Source organism: Syzygium oleosum, unplaced genomic scaffold (assembly GCF_021117445.2).
Source record: "Syzygium oleosum isolate NSW1041296 unplaced genomic scaffold, Sole_v2.1 Sole_v2.30, whole genome shotgun sequence".
NCBI lineage: Eukaryota > Viridiplantae > Streptophyta > Magnoliopsida > Myrtales > Myrtaceae > Syzygium > Syzygium oleosum.
The window spans coordinates 863781-890206 of record NW_026607514.1 but is presented as its reverse complement, the minus strand read 5'-3'; the positions used below and the strand labels follow the sequence as shown (position 1 = coordinate 890206).

The following is a 26426-nucleotide window of genomic DNA, read 5'->3' as shown; positions in this document are numbered from 1 at the left end:
GTCGGCCTCGCCTTGGCTGGGCGAAGCCTCGCTGTCACGGCCGCGAGCCGCCTAGCGAGGGTCCAACCCTCACCCTTGCTGGCGAGCGGGACCCTCGCCAGCAAGAAGAAGAAGAAAAAGAAAAAGAAAAAGAAAAACAAAGAAAAAAAAACAGATTTTCATTTTGTTCCCAGAATCAAGAAGCTACTTTTTTTTTGCTTTTTGATTCTGTTCCAAAACTGATTCTAGGAACAATTTTTTGCAAAATTGTGCCCAAAATAAAAAATTAAACAAACGGATTTCTATTCCCAAACTGATTCTGGGAACAAAAGAATAAAAATTTTCACTATTTGGCAAGTTGCCATGTGTACCCAAAGAAGATCCAGGTTTCTGAACTTGGATGAGCACTACACTGCTCATTCTAAACAAGTGCTGCGATTTCCCAATTGGTGTGGACTACTATGCCCTTTCTTCCAAGGGATGTGTAATTTTGATAACTTGTCGAAGTTTCCTTTTCGCCTTATAATCATGAATATGAGTATGTGTTGCTTGCTCCGATCGTGGTAGATGAAGTTGAAATGCGATGCTTTGACAGCAAGAATTTCCAATGTGGAGTCGATGCCTTTGTCAGAGGCCAACCCTGCCCTGGCACTTCACATTCATCTAATAGTTTATTTGTATTTTTATAAATTCAATTTCACGTGACATTGTTGGGTGTAAAACTGCAATTTGGGTTGGCATGTTCATTTTTCGATTGGCTTTTGTCTGTGATTTGTAGCCTTTCCTGTTCATTAGGAGTAAAGAAATTCTTCCGGAATGATCTATAAGTTGCTCAAATTGCAGTTGCCAGATTTGTTTTTTCAGTTCTTGCATTTAGTATGACATTGTCGACCTCTGATTGCACTGTAATTTACCTGTGAAACTTAACTGGGGGAAGAGTCCCTGTAATTCCACGTTTTGATCTGGGCATTGAAAATGATGTGAACTTCTATTTGGCTTTTGGGATTGATAACATTTGGTGGTGGCCGCTTCAATTGAGACCCGGCGATTTATGATTTGTGCAGCAATTAGAGATTCTCTTAGAGTATGTTTTTGGTTTCCTTTGCGGGACCACCACGTTTCTTCATTGTGCTGAACTGCATAAGCATGGAAAAAATGGGCTTGCTGTGATGGATGGCTTTTGTATGCAGTTGTTGTCGTTGCCACTTTAAGCTTGTAGTCAGTTTGGTGGTCAAAAGTCTAGAACTTTAGGATTTTCTGTTTGTAATACTCACATCTGCGACTGGGTTTCACCTCTTTCTTACATGTATCAAGTTCTAATTCGCTCTTGTTGTGCTAGTAAACATGTTTGACCTGTCTGAGAGGAAAGCCAATATTATGGAGCACGATTTGAATTTCACATTGTCCAAAACTATATAGAGTCAAAGTAATGACAAGAAATTTTTGCATTGTGTTGCAGCCACTTGGGGGCATTTTGTATGATCGACTGCCATGAGGCGCAGGTTGCCATGGACAAGTTAAGAGAGAAAAGTTCCGGGGATCAAAGAAAGTCGGAGGAGGGCACATGGCAAAATGAGCAAGATGGAGGATGGCTTTTGACTTTGAGATGATGAAACTAGCTATCCCGACTTAGTGCAGCTTCTTGGTTTTTGTGTTATGAGCCTGCACTTTTACATAGGGTGGGATCAAGTTGCAAACTTTATTTGCACCAGCAATGTGTCTTTGGGACTTTTACAGTTCACCGGTCCTTCTAGTATCAACAACGCTATGTTTTGATGTTGAATTGTTGATGGATACAACTATCTTATTTTGGGAGTAAGCAAGTTTTTTGGGAAGCTATTGTCACTGGCATTATACTTATAGAGATATTCGTCAAAAGTTCTTCATACACGGATTTATGGAGCAAGTATTCGGTGAGTGTTGTGCACATCATTTACCATTAGTTATTACATATAAGTTGTAACGAATTGTCTGAATTTGTTTGTCTAGCACCAAAAGCATATATATGTTTGCGCAACAACCCGCCATTGTTCTGATCCAGTGCATGGTTGAAATTTGTCCTCCTCAAAACATCTTGAATTTGAAATTTTATGATTTTATCCGTCTCATTGGATCCCAATTATGGATATAGAGTTGACCCTAATGATGTAAATAAGGGGCCAGTGCTTCACATGATAATACATCTTCTAACATAACACGTTTACGTGATAGAATAACCCTCTTATAGTTATGACCCTTATGATTTTTTTAGCCAGAAAAGGCATGTGATTTTTTATTTATAAATTTGTTCATGCATTTCTTTTACATTGTTTTCACTATTCAAATTGTAAAAAGTTGCGGTCTTTTTTTTTTTCCAATTTTAAACAATTTTAAAATTAAAAAGAGTAAATTGATTGCACTAAAAGACTTTTCAATTGTGTTTCTAGCAAATGGCATTTCTATGAGAGTTGCTTTCCTAGTGTTTTTTTCAATTATAGTTACCAAACAATCTTTGCATTTCATTAAACTCCTTTAGATTAAAGTCATTTGTATTTATTCAAAGGCTTTTCCCAAATGCTGAACCAAACGCGGTCTTATTCACTCTCTTTTGATAGGAAAGTTACATGAACTATATGATAGTATTGGGTTTTTAACACGTGCCTAATTTACACTTCTTTCAATTGTAGTTTACTTGTAAATATGAACCTCCCAAGGAAAGAGGTAAATAGTAATGTTTTGGAAGGGTGTTTTACTTAAGATATTGCTAAGCTTTCTCTTCATTTTCAGGTAAAATAGAAAATTTAGGGATATGTCATTGGGTTAATACCACGAAAAACCCTAAACTGGTATACATGTGACACATTTACCACAAACTATTTTTTTTATCACAAAAAATCCCAAACTGGTACACCTGTGACAATTTTACCCCGAACTATTTTTTTGACCACCAAAAACCACAAACCGATATACCTGTGACAATTTTACCCTGAAATAATTTTTTAATATTATTTTTTATTTTTTCGAATTTTTTAATTTAATTTTTTTTTGAATTTTTTTTTCTTTTATTTTCTTTTTTTTTTCCTTAATCTTCTTCTGGCCGGGCAGGTCAGCCCCGCCGGCCGCTGGCGAGGCCGACCTCGCCATTGCTGGGTGAGGCCGACCTCGCCATTGCTGGGCGAGGCCGACCTGACCAGTTGCCGGCAAGGGGTCATCCTCGCCAACGACGACGAGGCTCGGCCCCGCCAGCAAGTGGCAAGGTCGGCCTTGCCCACCCCTGATGAGGTTCGACCTCGCCAATTGCCAGCAAGGGGTCGTCCTCGCTAGCGCCGGCGAGTTCAAGCCCTCGCGGCGAGGACAACCCCTCGCCGGCAATTGGCGAGGTTGAGCCTCGCCAGGGTCGGGCGAGGCTACCTTCGCCAGTTGCCGCGGGGCCGAGCCTCGATGTCGCTAGCGAGGACAAGCCCTCGCCAACGGCAGGCAAGGCCGACCTCGCCAGTTGCCGACGAGGTCGGCCTCGCTAGCGGCCAGCGGGGCCGACCTAACCGACCCCCACCTCTGGCTGGTCGCCGGGCCGGTGACCGGCCAAAAGAAGATTAAGGGAAAAAAAAAAGAAAAGGAAAGGAAAAAAAGAAAAGAAAAAATAAATAAAAAAATTCGAAAAAATAAAAAATAATATTAAAAAATTAGTTCGGGGTAAAATTATCACAAATGTACCAGTTTGGGATTTTTGGTGGTCAAAAAAATAGTTCGGAGTAAAATTGTCACAAGTGTACCAGTTTGGGGTTTTTTGTGATAAAAAAAATAGTTTAGAGTAAATGTGTCACAGATGTACCAATTTAGGGTTTTTCGTGGTATTAACCTTATATCATTTATCTGCACTCTTGGAAGATTAAGGAAACATCCTGATCGTTATGATATTCACTTTGGAAATCTTCTTGTATTTGTGCGTAGCTGCATAGACATCATTACAATTTGATTTCAAAGACAAACTTGAAGTACTTCTTTGCTACCCAAAAATAGACGAACTCGAATTTTAACATAACCCTTTTTGTGGTCACATTCGATTCAACTTTGTGGAAACCAAAACAAAAGTGCAAGTTCAAACCATGGTACATGCTTTAATTTTTATTATCCATCATTAAGATATGAAATAGCTGGAATTTTTACTATGAATAAATATGTGTATGAGGTTCATTTTCATAATGGACTAGTAATTTATTGTTTGAGCTATGCAATGTTTATGTAAATTTTTAAGTTCATGAAATCAACAACCAAGAATTAACTAGTCATGGAAAACATTTTCCACGAATGAAAACAACACCTTCAAAAGCGAGGAAAAATGTTTTTCGCTTTTTAAAAGCGGAAAACATTTTCCACATCTTCTCTCACCTCACTTTCTTTCACAACATACATTTTACTTTTATTTTTATTTTTCTTTTCGTTTTTTTAAAAAAAATCAAATTTTAATCTTTTTCTTTTTTTTTCTTTTCTTTCTTCCTTTGTCGGTCGCCGGCCACAAGCGAGGCTTGGCCTTGGGCAAGCTCGAGCTTGCCTCGCTAGATCTGGTGAGGCCTCACTTGAGTTTGGCAAGGCGAGAGCTTGTTGGCCTTGCGTAAGCGAGGCCGGCAAGGCTTGCCTGTTGCCGGTTGCCGTGGCTGACGACCGATAGAGGAAGAAATAAAAGAATAAAAAAGAAGAGAAATTAAAAGAAAAGAATATAAAAAATTATTAAAAAGTTCAAAAATAAAAAAATAATTAAAAATTCAATTTTTTAAATAAAAAATTTATTAAAATGAGTACAAAGAGGAAAATCAAATTTTCCATCCCGAACGACGGAAAATTTTTTCCAGTTTATTTTCATATTTCAATCGAACACCAAAAAATATTGTCATTTTCTTAGAAAATGACTTTACGGAAAACATTTTCCAGACACGTCATATTTTTCACGAAATGAACAGAGCCTAAAAGAAAAAAATTTACCGTTAGTTTTGATTTGATTCGAAATATAATTTGCTTTCACTTGAATACAATTGGGTTATCAAGCCGCATATCTCTACCTCAAACACGAGGATCCTAAAGACGTGATACATTTCTACACGTATATAACTTCTTCTTTTTTGTTTCTTATTTCAAAGGTCTTCATAACATAAAGGGAAAACGACACAAGCAATTCATGAACTTTTATTTAATGTGTAATTTGGTCCCTGAACTTTTAATTTATTCAATGCAGTCTCTGAACTTTAGCTTATTGTTCAATTTAGTCCATGAACTTTTAGTGTATGTTCAATTTAGTCCCTCAACTATTTTTTTTTTAGTCCCCGAACTATTTGAAAATATCCAATGTAGTCCTTCCATTAATTCAAGTTCAAAGACTACATTGAACATTTTCATATAATCCAGGGATTAAATTGAACATGTACTAAAAGTCCAGGGACCACACTTAACATATTAAAAGTTCATGGACCAAATTGAACATTAGGCTAAAATTCAGAGACTACATTGAAGAAATTAAAAGTTCGGGGATCAAATTACACATTGGACCAAAGTTCAAGTTCTCTTTGTGTCATTATCCCAAACATAAAACAAACTTATCTACCCATGGTCCACAAAGTCACGGAAAATAGATTCTAAATGGATCCGGTCTTTAGTTGCTTGCTCACACCATTCGAATACATAACCTCCAACTTCAAAATTCCTTTACGCGGCAGAATTCACAGGAACCCTTGAAATGATATCCATGGTCAAAAGCTCTGCCCATGGCTTGATCTGCAGCGAATTCATCGACGAACGAAGCCAATTTTCTCCTTCTTCTTCTCCTCCGAAACGAAGGGAGGAACCCTGCCTTTACTAGATGCCCTAATCCGCGACATCTTTTCCTTCTTGCGCATTGAAGGCATCATCGAGACCCGCCACGTCCTCTCCAAGCAACGGCGATCCACTTGGACCACCGCCACTCACCTCCTTTTCTCTAATACGGCGATTCCACGGCGGAGGCCTCCGTCCACCGCGAATCCTCCGGCGGCGACCGGCGGAATCGCGCCGAACGAAACCGACCTCCTCCTCATTTGCAGCGGCGAAGCAGCAGAAGCCCTAGCGATCTCATCATGGCAGAGACCTCCGTCCGCCGCGAATCCTCCGGCGGCGACCGGCCGAATCGCACCAAACGAAACCGACCTCCCTCTCCTATGAGCCCTAGGGATCTCATCAGCGACTTGCCGGACGCCGTGATCCACCACATCTTCTCCTTCCTGCCCCTGAGAGACGTCGTGAAGACCAGCGTCCTCTCCAAGCGCTGGCAGTCCGCTTGGACCACCACCACCCACCTCGTCTTCGACGGCACCTACTCCTCGGACTTCCCGTCCCTTGTCGACAGCGTCCTGATCCGGTGCAGGTCGCCCGCGGTGAAGAGGTTCCACATCACCCGCTTCAGGTACGACGAGGCCCTCCGCCCCAAGCTCGACCTCTGGCTCCGCTTCGCGGAGGGGTGCGGCGTGGAGGATCTCCGCTTCGCCCAGCGGGAGTTCTTTTATAAGCTGCCGCGGTTCTTGTACTGCTTGAGTCGGTTGGTGTGCCTGGAAGTCAGGGGCTGCTGTTTTTCGTTGGGTACTGCTGTCAGGTGGCCTTGCCTTAAGGTCTTGTCGATAAGATATGCGGAGATGGGTGATGATATCCTGGAGGGAATTGTCAGGGGAAGTCCTGTTTTAGAGTCCCTTGAGTTGCACAATTGCAGGAGCATCAAGAACATTGTTATAGATTCGACAAGTGTGAAAGAGTTAATACTCGTTAATGGCTGGTTATCTAACTTTGAGAAAATTTGGGCCCCGCATTTGCTGTCGCTACGGGTACTGGGGGTTTGGCATCTTCGTTCCGTGTTCAGACTTGACGACGTATCGTCTTTGGTGGAAGCCAAGTTAGATTTTTCTGTGTCTAGTGACAGGATAGGCCGCGACTTGTTTAAGGTTCTTGAGAAGCTGTGCGGAGTTTCTACAATCACCATTGGCGGTTGGTGTTTGCAGGTACCAGCTCAGTATTTTTGCCCTTTATAAGGCGTACTCATGTTGAATGGTGTCCGTGATGGGCACCATTTAGTGCTGTATGTTGCCCCAGGTTGAGAGACCTCAGCTCTCTGTGGCCTTCTAGTCTTTCGTCTGGGGGAATCATTGTGAACTGGATGATTCATAACTTTGTGTTTCGAGTTATTACGTAAGAACATATGGTGAACCTTGGAGCTTCTTCCCTTTGTTTAATTTCAAATAAATGGATCTGGGATCGCTCAATTAGGGAAAACGAATGCCACTAGATATTTCTAATTATTATGGATGCTACTCGCCGCAACATCGTTAGATGCTTGATTTGCACATGATAAATCCTTGAAGAGATTATTTGAAAAGGTTACATTTTCCATTCACTCTTTCGGTTTATAGAAAAAGTACAATCATTTGGAAAAATGAGGAAGAGTAATGGACCTAGTCATCTTAGGTTGCTAGAACCGGGTCATGCTCTCTCGTCGCACTAGGCTGATGTCCCATAATCATCTTACAGAGTATTCTTACAATATTTTAGAATGGCAATGGATGGATTTTCTTGGAAACTTCAGTTGATAATGAGGTTCGCTGTCTCACGTGACCAACTACTAGAATTTTCAGATCTTCCAAGTATCACAAGTTTTATGTAAATAGATTCTTAAAGAGATTCACTTGTTCATTTCTACTTGTAGTTTGCTTATCAGTCTTTTCCCGGTTGGGAGACAGTTTTTAAGGATATTGTATCTGGATGAACCGTAATTTTGTTGTCATTATTCCTGTCAAACAGGAACAGTAATACTAATTAATATTTATATTTTGCTTGCTCAATGTGCTTAGGTTCTGTCCACTTTGGAGATGGAAGGAGTGTCATCTCCATTGTCAAAATGTCAGAATCTGATACTACGCGCGCCAGTTAGTCAATGTGAACTTCCCGGGATAGCATACATGCTACGAAGTTCACAGTGCTTGGAAAAATTAGTCATACACCTGACTCGCTCTTGCCCAGTTCCGGTTTGTTACTTTTCTATATTATTTTCAGTTCGCTTCTTGTGCTGACTTCCTCTTTGCATGAATGAGTTAAAACTTTAGAAGCACATAAAGATGATCAATCTCAAACTCTTATTTGTTCCAGCAATTGAAATTTGCCCATGACTGTCAGTCTACTTGACATTTGTGCAGGGCCGTTTTAAGCTATTTTAGTTCGTGTCCTAAAGTAACTGAAGTGTTATACTAGAGATTCTTTTGCTGCCATGTAAGGTTAGGATCTTGAACTAATGAATTAGCGATGAGCACCTAGAAAGAGAAGATGTTTTACTGTGTAGACGAGTTTAAGAGCTCAAATTGATGAAGACTCGATATAAAGTAAAACTATCATCTGAGGTGGACAAATGAAAGTTGTTTGTTTGAAATTTTAGTGAGGCAACGAATTCTTTTTTCCATGGATCCGCATCTAATGTGAAGTTTCTTTCTTAAATGGGGTATCTATGTGCAGTTTAAGGTCGACGAAGAAATTATAGAACACTTTGATGAAGATCTTTTGTGTTCACGGAAGGGGAACTTTCAATGTTTGGCGAAACATCTCAAGAGGGTGGAGATCATCGATTTTGCTTATGGTTTTGAGTCGAAACATCTGCTTGCCCTGATTAAGTTTCTTCTTGGTGATGCACTCGCTCTGGAGAAGATGATTATCAAGGCTGATTTGCATGCACAACGTGTTAAAAAACGTCTTCGAGTCACTGATCTTTGCGAACTACTTGGTGTTAGCCGAAATGTGCTCAGCTATCGACGAGCTTCCCAAAATGCCGAAGTTATCTTCGATTATCCTTTGGAAGAGGTGTCCTTTGAAAAGCATCAGAAGAAGATCTTGGTTTCTAAACGTGGATGAGCACTACCCTGCTCATTCGTATTAACTCTCTCTTGACAGTAGAGTTACTTGAACTGTATGACAGTATTGGGTTTTTAACATGTACCTAATTTGCACTTCTTTCAAGTTTAGTATAGTTGTAAATATGAAACTTCTCAGGAAAGAGGTTAGTAGTAGGTGTTTTGGCTTATGGACATATGAAAGGACGTTTTGGTTAAGATACTGCTCAGCTTCCCCTTCTTTTTCAGGCTAAGTAGAAAATTTAGGGATATGTCTTTTATCTGCACTCTTGGAAGGTTAAGGAAATGTCCTGATCATTATGATATGCATTTGGGAAATCTTCGCGTATTTGTGCGTAGCTGCATAGAGATCATTATAATATGATTTCAAAGACAAACTTGAAGTACTTCTTTGCTGCCCAAAAGAAGATGAACTCAAATTTTAACATAACCCTTTAAGTGGTCACATTCGGTTCGGCTTTCTGGAAATCAAAACAAAAGATCAATCTGTGGTGCATTTAATTTTTGTTATACATCATTAAGATTTTAAATGATTGGAATTTTCACTGTGAATAAATAAGTGTGTACGAGGTTCATTTTCTTTGTGAGAATAGTAATTTATTGTTTGAGCGATGTCATGTTTGTGGGGATAGTTGTCCCAAATGTTATAAACTTATTATACGGTGGCAAATTCAATCCTAAACATATCGATTGTGTCAATTTAGTCCTAAACCTTTTGACGATTTGTCAATTTAGTCATAAACTTTTTAATTGTGTCAATTTAGTCCTAAACTTTTTGAAGATTTCCAATTTAGTCATAAACCTATTGTTTAGATAATTGGTTGGAATTACTATATTGATAAATCGTTAAAAGGTTTATGACTAAATTGGCAAATTGTCAAAAGATTTAGGACTAAATTGGCACAATCGACTGACCAAAAAAAAAAATTTGGCACAATCGAAAGGTTCGGGACTAAATTGGCAAATTGTCACTATTAAAAGGTTTAAGACTGAATTGGCTGACATACAATAGATTTAGGACTTTTGGACAATTTTCCCCATGTTCACGTGATTTTGTAATTTCACGAAATCAACAACGAAGAGCACTATAAAAGAATCGAAGATTTTACCATAAGTTTCGGTTGGATGCGAAACATAATTTGCTTTCGCTCGAATACAATTAGGGTCAAATCATGGTAATACAGATTTGTTCCATTCGACATCCATTAAGCCGAATCAAGGCGCATTATGTTTGCCCCTACTGTCTAGCTCAAACACGGGGATCCTGAAGGCATGATTACATTTCTACACGGTTTAGGACCTCCTACTTCAAAAGCCCTTTTGGCGGTAGAATTCACAGAAACCGTGGAAATGATATCCATGGCCGAGAGCTCTACCCATGGCTTGATCCAGAGCAAATTCTTTGGCGAACGACCGAATCGCATAGATCGAAGCCAATTTTCTCCTTCTTCTCATCCGAAACGAAGTGACTAACCCCGATAGTTTCATTAGTGCCTTTACCAGACGCCCTAATCCGCGACATCTTCTCCTCCTCGCGCGTTGAAGACATCATCAAAGACCTGCGTCCTCTCCAAGCAGTAGCGATCCACCTGGACCATCACCACTGACCTTCATTTCTCCGGTGGCTTTGTCCGCCAAAACAAACCATGGTAGATGTTACTTCAAAAGTTAATACCATAATACATTTCAAATTGATATACTACAGTACATTTACCTCAAATTAACTGTTTTATTTCACCAAAAATTCCAAACCAGCGCCCCAATTCACATTTACCTAAAATATATTTTCTTTGTTTTCTAGTAGCTTTTGTTTATTTACAAATTGATAAGAGATAATTGCCCGGGAAACCGTGTATGTTATTTGATTGATGACATGCAAAATTCACATGCAATGTATATTTGATTGGTATCTTGTAGGCTATGAATGTATAACCCCAATAGTCTTTTTTATATCGTATAGGAAAGAGCAAAATTGCAAAGAAAGACCAAAGGCCCCAACGATTTTATCCGGGGAAATTACCCCAAAAGTCCTAAACCTTTTGCAATTGTGCCAATTCAATCATAAACTTTTTTTTGGCCAATTCAGTCTTAAACCTTTTGCAATTGTGTCAATTCAGTCCATCCGGCCAATTTTGGCCTGCCGGCGCCAGCCCTCCCGCCGACGCTGACGTTCCAATATTTTAATATTTTTTTCGAATTTTTTTGTCTTCTTTTTCCCCTTTTTTTTCCTTTTCTTCTTCTCCTGGCCGGTCTGGCCAGGGGCTAGGGTCAGCGACACTGGTCGTCGACCCTAGCCTCTGGTTGGTCGTCGGACCGGCCAGCGGAAGAAGAAAAGGAAAAAAAATGAAAAAAAATTTGAAAAAATTTGAAAAAATATTAAAATATTGCCACGTTAGCGTCGACCAGAGGGCCGGCAGGCCAAAATTGGCCGAATGGACTGAATTGACACAATTGCAAAAGGTTTAGGATTGAATTGGCAAAAAAAAAATGTTTAGAACTGAATTGGCATAATTGCAAAAGGTTTAAGGCTGCGTTTGGTTCAGCATTTGAAAGGGGTTTTTGGCCTCGAAAGTCCCTTGGCCAAATGCTGAACCGTTTGGTTTAGCATTTGGATCAACATTTGCCAAATGCTAGCATTTGGAATACCGAACCCAAATTTTTTGCCCCCAAATTACTCTCACTTATTTTGGCTTATTCCGATTTTGCCCCTCATGTTACTATTCATCTTCTTCGTGAGGCGGCCAGCGAGGGCGGTCGACATTGAATCGGGCCGGCGAGAGGCCGGCAAGGTCGCACGACCCAGGCGACGGTCATCTGAGGTCGCACGACCGCCCAGGCGCCGCCGGCCTACGTTGCGCGACCACTGTCGGCCGTCACTTGGGTCGTCTGAGGTTGCGTGACTGCCCAGGAGCTGTCGGCCTGAGTCACACAACCATAGGCAGCCATCGCTTGGGTTGCGCGACCTCAAGAGGCCGTCGCCTGGGTCGCGTGACTCAGGCGGCCGTCACTTGGGTCATGCGACCTCAAGCGGTCGGCGCCTGGGTCCTGCGACCCTCGCCGAGGGTCACCCGGCCTCGGGCAACGGCCGCCGACGCCAGATCTGGCTTGCCGGCGGTCCCCCAACCTCGGGCGATGGCCGCCGGTGTCAGATCTAGCTCGCCGGCGGCCGGCTCCGACGAAGGGTAAATTATTTTTTTTTTAATAAAAAATATAATTCCCAAAACCCTTTTGCAAAAAAAATTTACCAAACACTACTTGGCCCAAAGTAGCTTTACAAAGAATTTTTTACCAAACGCCATTTGCATTTCCTCATGGGGCTTTGGTCCTGTTTGGTTCAGCATTCCCAATGCTCATTTGACCTCTAAAGTCCCTTGGCCAAATGCAAATGGCGTTTGACAATTTTTTTTACTCACTTTGGGGAAATGCAATTGCATTTGGAATGCTCCCCAAGGGACCTTTGGCCAATGCACCTCTGAAGGTGCTTTAGGAAGTTGCATTTTCGGAATGCAACTTGTACTATTCATCGACACCGTTCATCTTCCCTAAACCGAGGTCCGGCGGCCGCCGCCCGAGGGCTAGCCCGACTCCGGCGACCACCGCCCGGGTCGCGCGACCCGCGACCGCCGCCTAGGGTCGCCGAACCTCGGCGCCGCCCTGGGTCGCCGGGACCTCGGCGATTGCCTGGGTCGCGCGACCTGTGCGACCGCCCGAGGTCCGCGACCCCAGCGCGGTCGTCGTGGTTGCCGGAGGGTCGCGCGACCCCGTGCGGTGGCGCCGGCGACGATCTCGCCCGTCTGGCGGCTGGCCTACGACTAGATCTGGCCAGGCGGTGGCCGACGGTGTAGATCCACCGGAGCTTTTTTTTTAAAAAAAAAAAAATAGCAAAAGTCCTTTAGCCCAAGTTGATTTTATAAAACATTTACCAAACGCTACTTGCATTTCGAAAAACCCCTTTAGCCCAAAGGTATTTGCATTCCCCCAAATGCATTCCTCCAAAGTCGAACCAAACGGGCCCTTTAACCTGAAGGCATTCCCCAAGTAGCATTTTCAAAGTTGAACCAAACGCACCCTAAGACTTTTTGGGTAATTTCCCCATTTTATCCTCATGATGTCATCAGCAGGTAAGCCATAATCCGGCACATCTATCCCCCTTCCGCATTGAAGATATTGTTAAGACCCGCGTCCTCTCCAAACGGTGACGATCCGCTGGACCACCGCCACCTACCTCCTTTTCTTAGGCGGCTTCGTGCGCCAGGATGCTTGCACTTGCTAGATGATCAAAGCCTTCTCTGCCTTGGTAGACGGATTTCTGGCTCATGCGCCTCAGCCACGGTGAAGAGGTTCTCGATCAACGGCATCCTCTATCAGGAAGCAAATCACCCTATCCATTCCCTCAAGCTCATAACTCCAATGAAGACGAATAATGAGATTCACAACACGGGAGCATCATGTTTGTAGCATATCTTACTAAGAGAGTTGAAATTGTTGATTTGCGAAGTCCGTCATCTTGCTTTGAAGCAGGTACACTTGTGCTAGAGAAGATGATCATCAAAGCTAGGATGGATGTCGCGACCTAACCTCCCGTGAAGAAGTGCACGGGATGATTATGTCAGATGTATCGTCCAGAGAGCACACTTGTGCATGTGATGGCATTTCGCATGCATCCTAATTTGGGCTTGCGATGAGAGACTTTCGGATTTGTGGCTCACGATGCAAGGCCTGGTGATTGGCCGAGGAAGGGCTGCTCGGCGGTAGAGCTCGAGACACGGGGATCAACTTCTCGGTGGCTGCTCGAGGATGAGTCTCGACCGAGTGCGTCGCAGTACTCGCGTTCTCCTCGTTTGTGAATGATCCAAAGTGCACTCCTTCAGAACTTCCTCGCCACTTCACTCACGGATCACCCCTGCGCACAAAAGAAAATTCTTTCGTTTTCTATTTTGACCAAACCATCCCACGTTCCAGTTTTAAACCAAATTCGGCTCTTTTTGCTGTGAGTCTTGTTGTCCTTCTTTATCACTTTTGCTTCCCACAACAGCAAACAAAAAACAAAACCACCGCTTCAAGCTTCTCTGTTCTATCAACTCCTGGCGTCTCTCTGTGTCGAGAACATTGATATGGAATGGACTCTGGAGACAATCGCGGATGAAACACCCCAGGTAAGAAGTCGCCGGGATTGGGTCAGGATCGTCAGAAGACTCCAAAGGCTTGCATGGACTGGTGCCTGGGTGTCCGATCGTTGGAAGGCTGTTGCTGGACTACACGCCAAAGGAACTTCAAGGGCCGCCAATTCTCGCTTAGGAACTTCACCGGTGCAATAGAGACCAGGCTTGAAGACTCGCGGCACTGAATTTGTTCGAGTTGAAATGGCAAGGTTTGGTGCTTCGTCAATGCGGCTGATTGGCGTCGAGATTTTGGCAACGGACTCGTCAGGAAGCAGCAGAGCTGATAGAGGTCGCGGAGGCGTTGGTCAGCAAGGAGAGTCGGCTAAGGAACCTATTTATAGTGGAAAATTAGGTCTATCCCTCTCGTATAAGGCCGAAATTTCGGCCTCATAGGCTTAATTAAGCTCCAAGCACCTTTAATTAAATCTCAGATTAATCACATGGGCTCAATTAAATAAATTCCAGCCCCAATTATAAATCCAATCAAGTCCACAAGCTCTCCTTTATCATGTGATTTTCGGCCATTTGACTCCATGCATTGGCCAAACTTCCCTGATGTGCGAGCTCAGTCCACGTGACTGTTTCATGCTCATTTACCACCGATGCAATTAATTAAAATAAGTTCCTAAAACTACATGATATATGCTATACGATTTTGATATTTTTGTTTAGGGGTTAAAGTTTAATCCCTAATTTTCTATGCAATTAATCACTAAATGATTAGTCAAAATTTAGGTGTCAATAATTGACATACCTAGCAAAGGAAAATCTTTCAATGCAGGTTATCTTGGGGAGCTGCTTGATTTCCATGTGCATAGATATTGCTTTTCTATGAGCTTTGTTTGGTTGGAACTTGAGAAGCATTTCATGTAGAAAGGGATCATCTTGTAATTTTGTTAGTGATGAAAGCTCTCGACAGCTTTTTTTAAGGAATTGTAAGAGGACATTATCATAGTTATTAGTGCGCTGGCTTCTTTTGCTTAACAAATGTTCCTTGTGAGTCATAACAAGCAATAGAAATGGTTTTTGTTAAGGAATTGTTCATCTTGCTCTTTTTGGAGTATCGCCTCCGAATTGCAACACTAGTTTCCTTTCTCGGAACCTTCATTGAAGAGTAAATGGGATTTGAGAATAAGGAAGAAAGATTTGCCGCCGTATAACCTCTTACGAGCTTAGTTATCACATAATTCCAACAACTGTATCAGTCATCAAATTACTTTCGTATCACGACTTTTTAGCAGTCGCAACGGTCTGTTAGAGTGATCAGTGCACAAATTAAGAGGATCAAAAGTATGTTATTTTCCCTTTCATGTTATTTTCCCTTTCCTTTATCTCTTCTCCTTCTCCTTCTCCTTCTCCTGCTTCTCCTTCTCCTCCTCCTCCTTCTCCTTCTCTCCTTCTCCTGCTTCTCCTTCTCCTCCTCCTCCTTCTCCTTCTCTCCTTCTCTCCTTCTCCTTCTCCTCCTTCTCCTTCTCCTTCTCCTTCTGCTTCTTCTTCTTCTTCTTCTTCTTCTTCTTCTTCTTCTTCTTCTGCTTCTCCTTCTCCTTCTCCTTCTCCTTCTCCTTCTTCCTTACAACAATTCATGTGGTCTCTTGATCAGTGCACAAGGTACACATTTTCTCTCCTTTCTTCTTTCCTTTATCAGGTTTTACATTCTCTCTCGTCTAGCAATTCATATTGTCTCATCATTATCATTGTGTCTTGATAAAATTACGTCATGCCAAATTTAGTCTGATTTGAGCACAGCAAATTTATAATTGACCTTTTTGTTTTTGACTGGAACTTTCATCATTTTCTCTCTTCTTCTCTTTCGGATCGAATTGGTCATTATTCCAGCCAAATTAACCTTTTGGGTCAGGGGAAAAATTGTTTTGAATTTTACACATGCGATCCTGAGATCAAGACATGCGATTCTTTTTTCTTTCTTGTGCTGAGTATCACCATGCACACACACGTCTATGCGAAAACTAACATCAATCTAATCATATAATTTGTGAATTTGTAAACTAATTTCAAGTAAAAAATGTTCATCATGCTGCCTCGTCATTTGATTTTTATTAAGAGTCATGTTAATAAATTAATAAATGCTTGGGAAGAGCTCGTCATACATACTTAAAAAGGAATAAAGAAGAGGGTTGATTGAGGAAGGAAAAACAAAGGGTTATTGAAGATGGATGACATGGTTGAATTTGCTTATGCACTTTCGTCATGGAATATATGATATAGTACTAGAATAGAGGAAGTGCCAGTGATCCTTCTGTAATTAACTCCATTTGTGCAAACCTATGGACCCGATAATCAATTTTAGACTAGTATCAAGGTGAGGTATGTCTACACTTCTCATCATATAAGAATTAATATTGCTACTCAATTTATATAATGAGATAGCTGATGGTACTTATTAATTGATGACTGAAATTGCTAGGAAAAAAGTCACAAAAAATCCCAAATTATGTTAACTGTGACACATTTATCTTAAGATTTTTTTTGTGATATCAAAAATTTCAAACTTGTACTCGTATGACACTTTTACTCTCCGTCGAAGTTCTATCAATGAACATCGTTAAAAATCTGCCTATAAGGACGTAGGAAAAAAAAACGGTGTTGACATGGCATCATGCGGCATAAGTGAAATAAGAATGACGTTGTTTTGATTGAAAAGTCATCTGACGTGTCACATAGGTACAAGTTTTGGGTTTTTTATGTCATAAGAAAATTTTAGGGTAAATGTGCTACAGTAGACATAAAATGAGATTTTTGATGTCACGAAAAAAATTCATGGTAAATTGACATAGTGGGCACAAATTGGGATTTTTTGTGGCTATTTCCCAAATTACTAAACCGTGCGATGCAGTCATATCGTTCTTCTTGCATAAAGATGATTATCAAAGATTGAAGAGTAATGTGCAGATGGATCGAATTAGTTTTTGATAATGCACTAAAATCCAAACTGACATAATCAAGCCAGATGGAACAAACCGATTTTGTTCGCAAAGTCAATTATTTGAATGATCGAGAAACTAGTTATACCAAAAATATGCATACGCTCAAGCTTTATTCAATCGAAATGCATCAAATAAGATTTGAACTCAAATCAACTCAATTTCTTTGTTTTATAAATTCAAATGAACGCCAAATTGGAAAGGAAGAAAAGGAATTTGACCAAAAAAAAACAAGAGAAAGGCACATATTCTCTCAAGCAGAAAGCATCACACAACAAATATCAAATACCACTAACCAAAAAAAAAGAAAAATAAAAAGCAAAGGCGCTTTGTGTCTGAATCTGCGGTATATAGCTTCTTCTATAGGGGTGAGTGGTTCCAGTCTAGTCCGGTCCAATCCAAGAATTGGGAACCGAATTGGGAGGACCGGTTTTGATGTTTAAAACGCAGGGGCCAGGACGCTAGTCGTAAATAGACTCGTGGACCGGATCGGATCGATGGTCTGGTCCGGTTCCAATGGGACCAATCAGACATGCATTTCAATCAAGTGCTATTGAATCTGGGCTCAATTCGTTTCTCCATCTCGTTTTCGAGTGTTTTTCTGGTTTTCATACCAGTAAGCAAAGGAAAAGCTGAGCTATTCGTCAAATCAATTAATCTTTTTTTCTCCATAAGTCATCTGGGAAAATCACGTAAAATTGGCAATAGATTGTGATTGACGTATTTAAAAAACACGATTAATCAAGGAAAACTAGCATCTGTTAATAGTTGGCCAATCGTTCTTTGTTCTCATCTTGCACTTCAGCTTCGGTTGAAGCCATGTGCATTGAAAAATTTTCAGCTTATTTTCACCTTTCACAAGAGGGTCCACAAAGCAAACTGTTGAAATGTGTCAGTCCAGTCCGGTCCAGTCCGGTCTGTCCGGTTCCCACCCTAGAATCGGGAACCGAACCACCTAGAAACCGGTTTCATTTTTAGGAATCGGGAATCGGACCAATATTCCGAGAACCGGACCAAACAGGTCAGTCCGGTCCGATCCCGATTTGGGCGGTCCATCTTGCTCACCCCTATTCTTCTATAGCCCCTCCCGCCGTCAATCCTGCCGCCCGCCACAACATTTATTAACGTGTTGAACCCAAATAAATGTTAACATGTTTAATAAAATCATTTCTACGGACGTTAATAAAAGTGTTGAAGGGTCCAAACCTGCGACATCGTGTTCATTTATGTGTTTAAACATGTTCGCCGATTCACGACATGGTATTGATTGATTAAGCTTCGATCAAGCACGCTCACCTTGGTGCCATGAAAACACATCATATCGAAAGTTGTCGGCCTCGGTTGGAGGCGACTGGACTCCAAACTATGTTTGCGAGTAGAGTGTCAAGTGCGGCAACAACTGTGGTGGAGTTGACAGAGGAAAGAGAGTTAGGAATAGAGGAAATCGGAGATAATTTATCCTAGTATTTGATGAATTTGCATTTTTATAAGGAGAAAAGAAATATTGAGTGGGTCACAACATCACGTAAATTTTTGTGTGAATTACGAAATATCTTTCTTCTCTAAACTCGAGTTTAATTTTGATCCTCTTTTTTTATTTCACATTGGGATAGTCTAATTTGTTTTTGCAGTGCATTATGAAGTAAACAAATTATATGTTTGCATAAAAAGCTCGAAAGACAAAAAAAGATTAAAAAAAAAGACAAAAAAGAAAAAAGAAAAAAAACTCTTATAAATTTTCATTGTTCTTCGCCTTTACCTTGCTCAGCGGGAAAATCCGCAAAAACCCTAGGACTTCGATTCCACGGCGGAGGCCTCCGTCCACGGCGCCACCCGCCGCGAATCCTCCGGCGGCGACCGGCGGAATCGCTCCAAACGAAACCGACCTCCTCCTCATTTGGCCCTAGCGATCTCATCATGGCGGAGACCTCCGTCCGCCGCGAATCCTCCGGCGGCGACCGGCGGAATCGCGCCAAAAGAAGCCGACCTCCTCCTCCTATGAGCCCCAGGGATCTCATCAGCGACTTGCCAGACGCCGTGATCCACCGCATCTTCTCCATCCTGCCCCTGAGAGACGTCGTGAAGACCAGCGTCCTCTCCAAGCGCTGGCGGTCCACTTGGACCACCACCGCCCACCTCGTCTTCGACGACGCCGGCTACTCCTCGGACTTCCCGTCCCTTGTCGACAGCGTCCTGTTCCGGTGCACCTCGCTCGCTGTGAAGAGGTTCCACATCATCAACTTCAGGTACGTTGAGGCCCTCCGCCCCAAGCTCGACCTCTGGCTCCGCTTCGCGGAGGAGCGCCGCGTGGAGGATCTCCGCCTACGTCCTCGTCTTCATCAGCCTCATCAGCTGATGGTTCATTATAAACTGCCGCGGTTCTTGTATAGCTTGAGTCGGTTGGTGCGCATGGAAGTCAGGGGCTGCTGTTTTTCGTTGGGTACTGCTGTTAGGTGGCCTTGTCTTAAGGTCTTGTCGTTAGGATATGCGGAGGTGAGTGATGATTTTCTGGAGGGAATTGTCAGGGGAAGTCCTGTTTTAGAGTCCCTTGAGTTGGACCGTTGCCGTGGCGTGAAGAACATTGTAATAGATTCAACAGGTGTGAAAGAGTTAATACTCGTCGATGGCGGGTATTCTAACTTGGAGAAAATTCGGGCCCCGCATTTGCTGTCGCTGCGGGTATTGGGGGTTTGGTGTCTTCATTTCGTGTTGGGACTTGACGACATATCTTCTTTGGTGGAAGCCGAGTTAGATTTTTCGATGTCTCCTGACAGGAAAAGCCGCGACTTGTTTAAAGTACTTCTTGAGAAGCTGCGCGGAGTTTCTACAATCACCATTGGCGGTTGGTGTTAACGGGTACCAGCTCAGCATTTTTTCCCTTTATAAGGCGTACTTGTGTCGAATGGTGTCTGTGATTGGCACTATTTAGTGCTGTATGTTGCCCCGGGTTGAGAGACCTCAGCTCTCTGTGGCATTTTAGTCTTTCGTCTGGGGGAATCATTGTGAGCGGGATGATTCATAACTTTGTGTTTCGAGTTATTACGTAAAAACATATGGTGAACCTTGGAGCTTCTTCCCTCTGTTTAATTTCAAATAAATGGATCTGGGATCACTCAATTAGGGACACCAAATGCCACTAGATATTTTCTAATTATCATGGATGCTACTCACCGCAACACTGTTAGATGTTTGATTTGCATTAGATAAATGCGTGAAGAGATTATTTGAAAAGGTTACATTTTCCATTCGCTCTTTCAGTTTATAGAAAAAAATACAATTATCTGGAAAAATGAGGAAGAGTAATGGACCTAGTCATCTTAGGTTGCTAGAACCGGGTCATGCTCTCTCGTCACACTAGGCTGATGTACCATAATCATCTTACAGAGTATTCTTACAATATTTTAGAATGGCAATGGATGGATTTTCTCGGAAACTTCAGTTGATAACGAGGTTTGCTGTCTCATTTGACCAACTACTAGAATTTTCACATCCTCCAAGCATCACAATTCTTATGTAAATAGATTCTTAAAGAGATTCACTTGTTCATTTCTACTTGTAGTATCCTTATCGGTCTTTTCCCGGCTGGGAGACAGTGTCAAAAGGATATTGTATCTGAATGAACCGTAATTTTGTTATTCTTTATTCATGTCAAATAGGAACATTAATATTAATTAATTTTCTATTTTGCTTGCTCAATGTGCTTAGGTTCTGTCTGCTTTGGAGATGGAAGGAGCGTCATCTCCATTGTCAAAATGTCAGAATCTGATACTACGCGCGCCAGTTAGTCAATGTGAACTTCCCGGGATAGCATACATGCTACGAAGTTCACAGTGCCTGGAAAAATTAGTCATACACCTGACTCGAAACGTATTTAAGGTTTGGGCCTTACCAAAAAAAAACGTATTTAAGGTTTGTTACTTTTCTATAGTATTTTCAGTTTGCTTCTTGTGTTGACTTCCTCTTTGCATGAATGAGTTAAAACTTTAGAAGCACATAAAGATGATCAATCTCAAACTCTTATTTGTTCCGGCAATTGAAATTTGCCCAGGACTGTCAGTCTACTCGACATTTTTGCTGGGCTGTTTAAGCTGTATTAGTTCATGTCCTAAAGTAACTGCAGTGTTATACTAGAGATTCTTTTGCTGCCATGTAAGGTTAGGATCTTGAACTAATGAATTAGCGATGAGCCACCTAGAAAGAGAAGATGTTTTGTTGTGTGGACGAGGTTAGAGCTCAAATTGATGAAGACTCGATATAAAGTAAAATCTGAGGTGGACAAATGAAAGTTGTTAGTTTGAAATTTTTGTGAGGCAATGAATTCTTTTTTCCATGGATCCGCATCTAATATGAAGTTTCTTTCTTAAATGGGGTATCTATGTGCAGTTTCAGCTCGACGAAGAATCTATACAACGTTTCAACTTTGACGGAGATCTTTTGTGTTCATGGAAGGAGAACTTTCAATGTTTGGTGAAACATCTCAAGAGGGTGGAGATCATCGATTTTGCTTATGCTTTTGAGTCGAAACATCTGCTCGCCCTGATTAAGTTTCTTGTTGGTAATGCACTCGTTCTGGAGAAGATGATTATCAAGGCTGATTTGCATGAACTACGTGGACAAAAACGTCTTTGCAAACTACTTGGTGTGAGCCGATATGTGCTCAGCTATCGAAGAGCTTCCCAAAATGCCGAAGTTTTCTTCAATTATCCTTTGGAAGAGGTGTCCTTTGAAGCATTTGAAGAAGATCTTGGTTTCTAAACGTGGATGAGCACTACCCTGCTCATTCTTATTCACTCTCTCTTGACAGTAGAGTTACATGAGCTGTATGACAGTATTGGGTTTTTAACATGGCCCTAATTTGCACTTCTTTCCAGTTTAGTTTTGATGTAAATATGAAACTCCTCAGGAAAGAGGTTAATAGTAGGTGTTTTGGATTATGGACATATGAAAGGGCGTTTTGGTTAAAATACTGCTCAGCTTCCTCTTCTTTTTCAGGCAAAGTAGAAAAGTTAGGGGTATATCAGTTATCTGCATTCTTGGAAGATTAAGGAAACGTCATGATCATTATGATATGCATTTTGGAAATCTTCATGTATATATGCATAGCAGCATGGAGATCATTACAATTTGATTTGAAAGACAAACTTGAAGTACTTCTTTGCTGCCCAAAAGAAGATAAACTCTAATTTTGACATAACCTTTTTGGTGGTCACATTCGGTTCAGCTTTTTGGGAAACCAAAACAAACTGCGAGATGAAACCAGGGTACATACTTTAATTTTTATTATCCATTATTGAGATTTGAAATAGCTTAGATTTTCTATATAGGGTAGCTGGAATTTTCACTATGTATAAACATGTGCATATGAGTAGGGTTGAGAATGGCTCCCGGTTCCGTGGTGTTTCCACCTTGTAATCGAAAATCATCCATTTAGGACCTGTTTCGAAAAATGGGAACCGAAAATGACCTATTCCGATCCAGTTCCCGAATTGGTCCATGAAATCTATCCACAATCCCTACAAGTATTACCTTGGACCTCATCCACCAACACAAGAAGGACATGGTCCAAGCAGTTTCAATGGCCACAAATGGGATCAGTGTCTTCCATCAAAGATTACTACAAGCCTCTCCCAATAAACACCAAAAATTGTGAGTTTCATTTGGAACTGATGCAAGACTTATCAGTTTCTTTCGGACCACAATACAAATGGTAAGTGACCATGCCATAGTTTCATTCTACTACTCGGCTTGTTCTTCGCCGAGATTCACCCGACAACTAGGGGATGTATTGATTCCTGCGGAGGTTGACATCAACAGGGCTAAAGTAGGTTGGACGACAAGGCATTGTGCAAGAGGCATTATACGAGAGCATTTATATTTGCTTCTGGGTCAGTCCGGTCCGGACAGGTCCCGGTTCCTTTGCATACCCCTACCTATGAGGTTCATTTTCTTTATGAGAATAGTAATTTATCTTATGAGCTCTGCCGTGTTTGTGTTAATTTGTAAGTTCGTGAAATCAAGAATCAAAGATTTTATCTTTAGTTTTGGTCCAATTCAAAACATAATTTGTTTTCACTTGATACAATTGGGGTCAAATCATGGTAAAACAAATTCTCCGGCGAACGATCGAATCGCACTGGATGTTCTCCTTCTTTTTCTCCTCCGAAATGAAGTGAGGAACCCTAGACGATGCCTCTTTCTTTGTTTTACAGTTGGTTTTGTTTATTTACAAATTGACAAGAGATGATCGCCTGGGGACAGACTGTGTATATTATTTAATTGTGGAAATACAAAATCACATGCAGTGTATATTTGATTGGTATCTTGTAACCTATGAATGTATGATACCAATAGTCTTTTTATACCGTATAGGAAAGAGCAACATTACCAAGAAAGCCCAAAGGCCCCATATAATTCCAAAATACCATTTACCTAAAATTGGGAATCCAAGATGTTTTTTGGATCATTAAAGAGGAATAGTTACTTAAATTTGCAAACATCAATTATCAACTATAACCTCAAATTAGGACTCATTCTTTAGTGCCGTGAGGATTTGCAATACACAATTATTGCGGGCTACCCAACGGTTGACGACGGACAGTTTTTAGGGCTAATATCACGAAAAACTCCAAACTGGTACACCCGTGACAAATTTGCCCTAAACTAATTTTTTGACCATCAAAAACTCCAAACCGGCACACTTGTGACAAATTTATCCTCCATAAAATTGAATTAATACCGTGAAAAATCTCAAATTGGTAAACTCGTGACAAACGGAAGGGTAAAATCCCAAACTGGTATACTTTTCAATTATTACGTGTCATTCAACTCAGCAATTTGACGGTAAAATTGAACGGAAACTAACGAAGGGTAAATTTGTCACAGGTATACCAGTTTGGGGTTTTTGGTGGTCAAAAAATTAGTTCGGGATAAATTTGTCACATGTGTACCGGTTTGAGGTTTTCCGTGGTATTAACCCTAGTTTTTATTTCGACGGTTGTGAATGTCTGTCAATTTAACAATTGGCCGTTTGATCTTACCTTCACTTGCTTCCACCCACTCCGACTACAAAACCCCCCCAACTTCAAACTTCTGGCAGCAAAATTCACAGAAACCTGGGAACTGAAAATCCATGGCCGAGAGCTCTGCCCACCGCATGATCCAAGGCAAACTCTCTGGCTAACGACCGAACCGTGCGAAAACAAAGCCAACCTCATTCTTCTTCTTCTCATTCAAAACGAAATGAAGTGAGAACCCCGACCATTTTGTCCTCACGATTTCATCAGCACCTAACCCAAAGCCATAATACGCTACATCTATCCCTCTTGCGCATTGAAGACATTGTTAAGACCTGCATCCTCTCCAAGCGGTGGCGATGCACCTAGCCTATTGCCACCTACCTTCTTTTCTCGGTGGCCTGTGCGCCTCGGCCATGGTGAAGAGGTTTCGTATCAGTGGCATCCTCTATCGAGAAGCAAATCACACTATTCATTCCTCAAGCTCATAAATCCGATGAAGACGAATTATGACATCCGCGACATGAAAGCATCATGTTTGGAGCAAATCTTACTAAGAGAGTGGAAATTGTTGATTGTGATGTCCGTCATCGTGGTTCGTAGCATGTACACTTGTGCTGGAGAAGTTGATCATCGAAGCTAGGATTGATATACCTAGCAGAGAAAAATCTTTCGAGACAGGTGATCTTGGGGAGCTGCTTGATTTTATCCAACGTGTGTAGAGCCACCGAAGAGCTTCTAAACTTGCCCAAGTTATCTTCAATTCTCCCTCCAGGGATGATCTTTTCAATGCATAAGCAAACCTCGGCCCCAACCGAGGTGTGCTTCGGTTGTTGATGCACTGGTCTTCCCTCATTAGACGTCAGGATTTACATGTGAATGGGTCATGCTTTTCTATGAGCTTCGTTTGCTTGGAACTTTTTTTTTGTCTTGTCCTACTTTAACTCTCAACTCACTTTCAGACTTTTGATCTTCCTCTTTGCAGAGTATGTGAGTCAAACCCAATACTTGAAACTAAGGGTGCGAATGGTAATCATTCGCTCGAAATCAAATTCTTGCCGAAATTGATTTACGAATTCTTACGAAATTGATTTCGAGGAGAAATCTGTTTGGTAAAACATGACTAATTCGCTCCAGAAATTGATTTACGGAATAGAAATCTGTTTTGATTTGTTGATTTTTTTTCACCTAAAAAAATTAAAATTTTACTCAAAGTGGGTGGGCACATGTATTATAAGCCATTCGTAAAGTTTTGAAATTTTTGATTTTTTTAATTTTTTTGGGCACCTAAAAAATTTAAATTTCACTCAAAGTGGTACTACACGTATTCTAAGCCATTTTGTGAAGTTTTGAATTTTTTTATTTTTTTTTTTTTATTTTTTTGGGCACCTCAAAAAATTTAAATTTTACTCAAAGTGGGTGGCTACTGATATTCTAAGCCATTCTGTGAAGTTTTGAAATTTTTATTTTTATTTTTTGGGCACCTCAAAAATTTAAATTTCACTCAAAGTGAGTGGCACAGGTATTTTAAGCCATTTTGTGAAGTTTTGAAAATTTTTATTTTTTTATTATTTTTCTTTTTTTGGGCACCTCAAAATATTTAAATTTCACTCAAAGTAGGTGGCCACAGTATTTTAAGCCATTTGTGAAGTTTTGAAATTTTTAATTTTTTTGGCACCTCAAAAATTTAAATTTCACTCAAAGTGGGTGGCCACATGTGTTTTAAGCTATTCATGAAGTTTTGAAATTTTTTATTTTTTTTTATTTTTTAAAAAAATTCACCAAATTTCATATTTTACCGAAATCTGACTTTTTTTATTTTCTGGAAATTTTTATGAATTTTTCTAGAATTTTTCAATTTTTATGCATTTTCTGAAAAAAAAATTGTGAGAAAATAGGAGAATGCATTCCGGAATCAAGAATGCATTCTGGAATCAAGAATGCATTCGAATCAAGTATTTTTAACAAACGCATTTTTATTCCGAATGCAAAATCGCTCCTAATGCATTTCGGAAATTTTTTAACAAACGTCATTCTGTTCCGGAATGCATTCCGGAACAGAATTTTTATTCCGGAATGCATTCCATGCGCACCCTAAACGTCCCGGCCCCTAGCCCCCTTGATAAGGTGAGGATTATGGGAAGGGTGGCCACTAGGGCAATCCTCAGTAGTTGATTGGAACTTAGAGAAGCACTCCATGTAGAACGGAATCGTCTTGTGATTTTGTCATTGAGTGCTCCCGACAACTTTTGCTAAGTAATTGTAAAAAAATAAAAAAACATAATCATAGTTATTAGCACACTTTCTTTGCTTAACAAATGTTCCTTGTGAGTCATAATAATCGATAAAAATAGTTTTTGTTAAGGAATTGTTCATCTTGCTCGTTTTGGAGTATAGCCTCTGAATTGCAACATAGTTATCTCGGAGCCCTCGTTGGAGAGG

At 41.0% G+C, this 26426-nt stretch overlaps 1 protein-coding gene and 1 pseudogene across 1 annotated transcript; both read left to right on the top strand.

Annotated features, from left to right (window-relative positions):
• Positions 1 to 5691: 5691 nt before the first annotated feature.
• On the top strand, positions 5692 to 9096 carry LOC115694212 (F-box protein At5g03100-like). Its single transcript, XM_030621331.2, has 3 exons — positions 5692 to 6974; positions 7821 to 7994; positions 8476 to 9096. The coding sequence occupies exons 1-3, from the start codon at positions 6063 to 6065 to the stop codon at positions 8866 to 8868; spliced, it is 1479 nt and encodes a 492-aa protein (XP_030477191.2). The 5' UTR covers positions 5692 to 6062; the 3' UTR covers positions 8869 to 9096.
• Positions 9097 to 18853: 9757 nt separating this feature from the next.
• Positions 18854 to 21944, top strand: LOC115694209 (putative F-box/LRR-repeat protein At3g18150; annotated as a pseudogene).
• The last annotated feature ends 4482 nt before the right edge of the window (positions 21945 to 26426 follow it).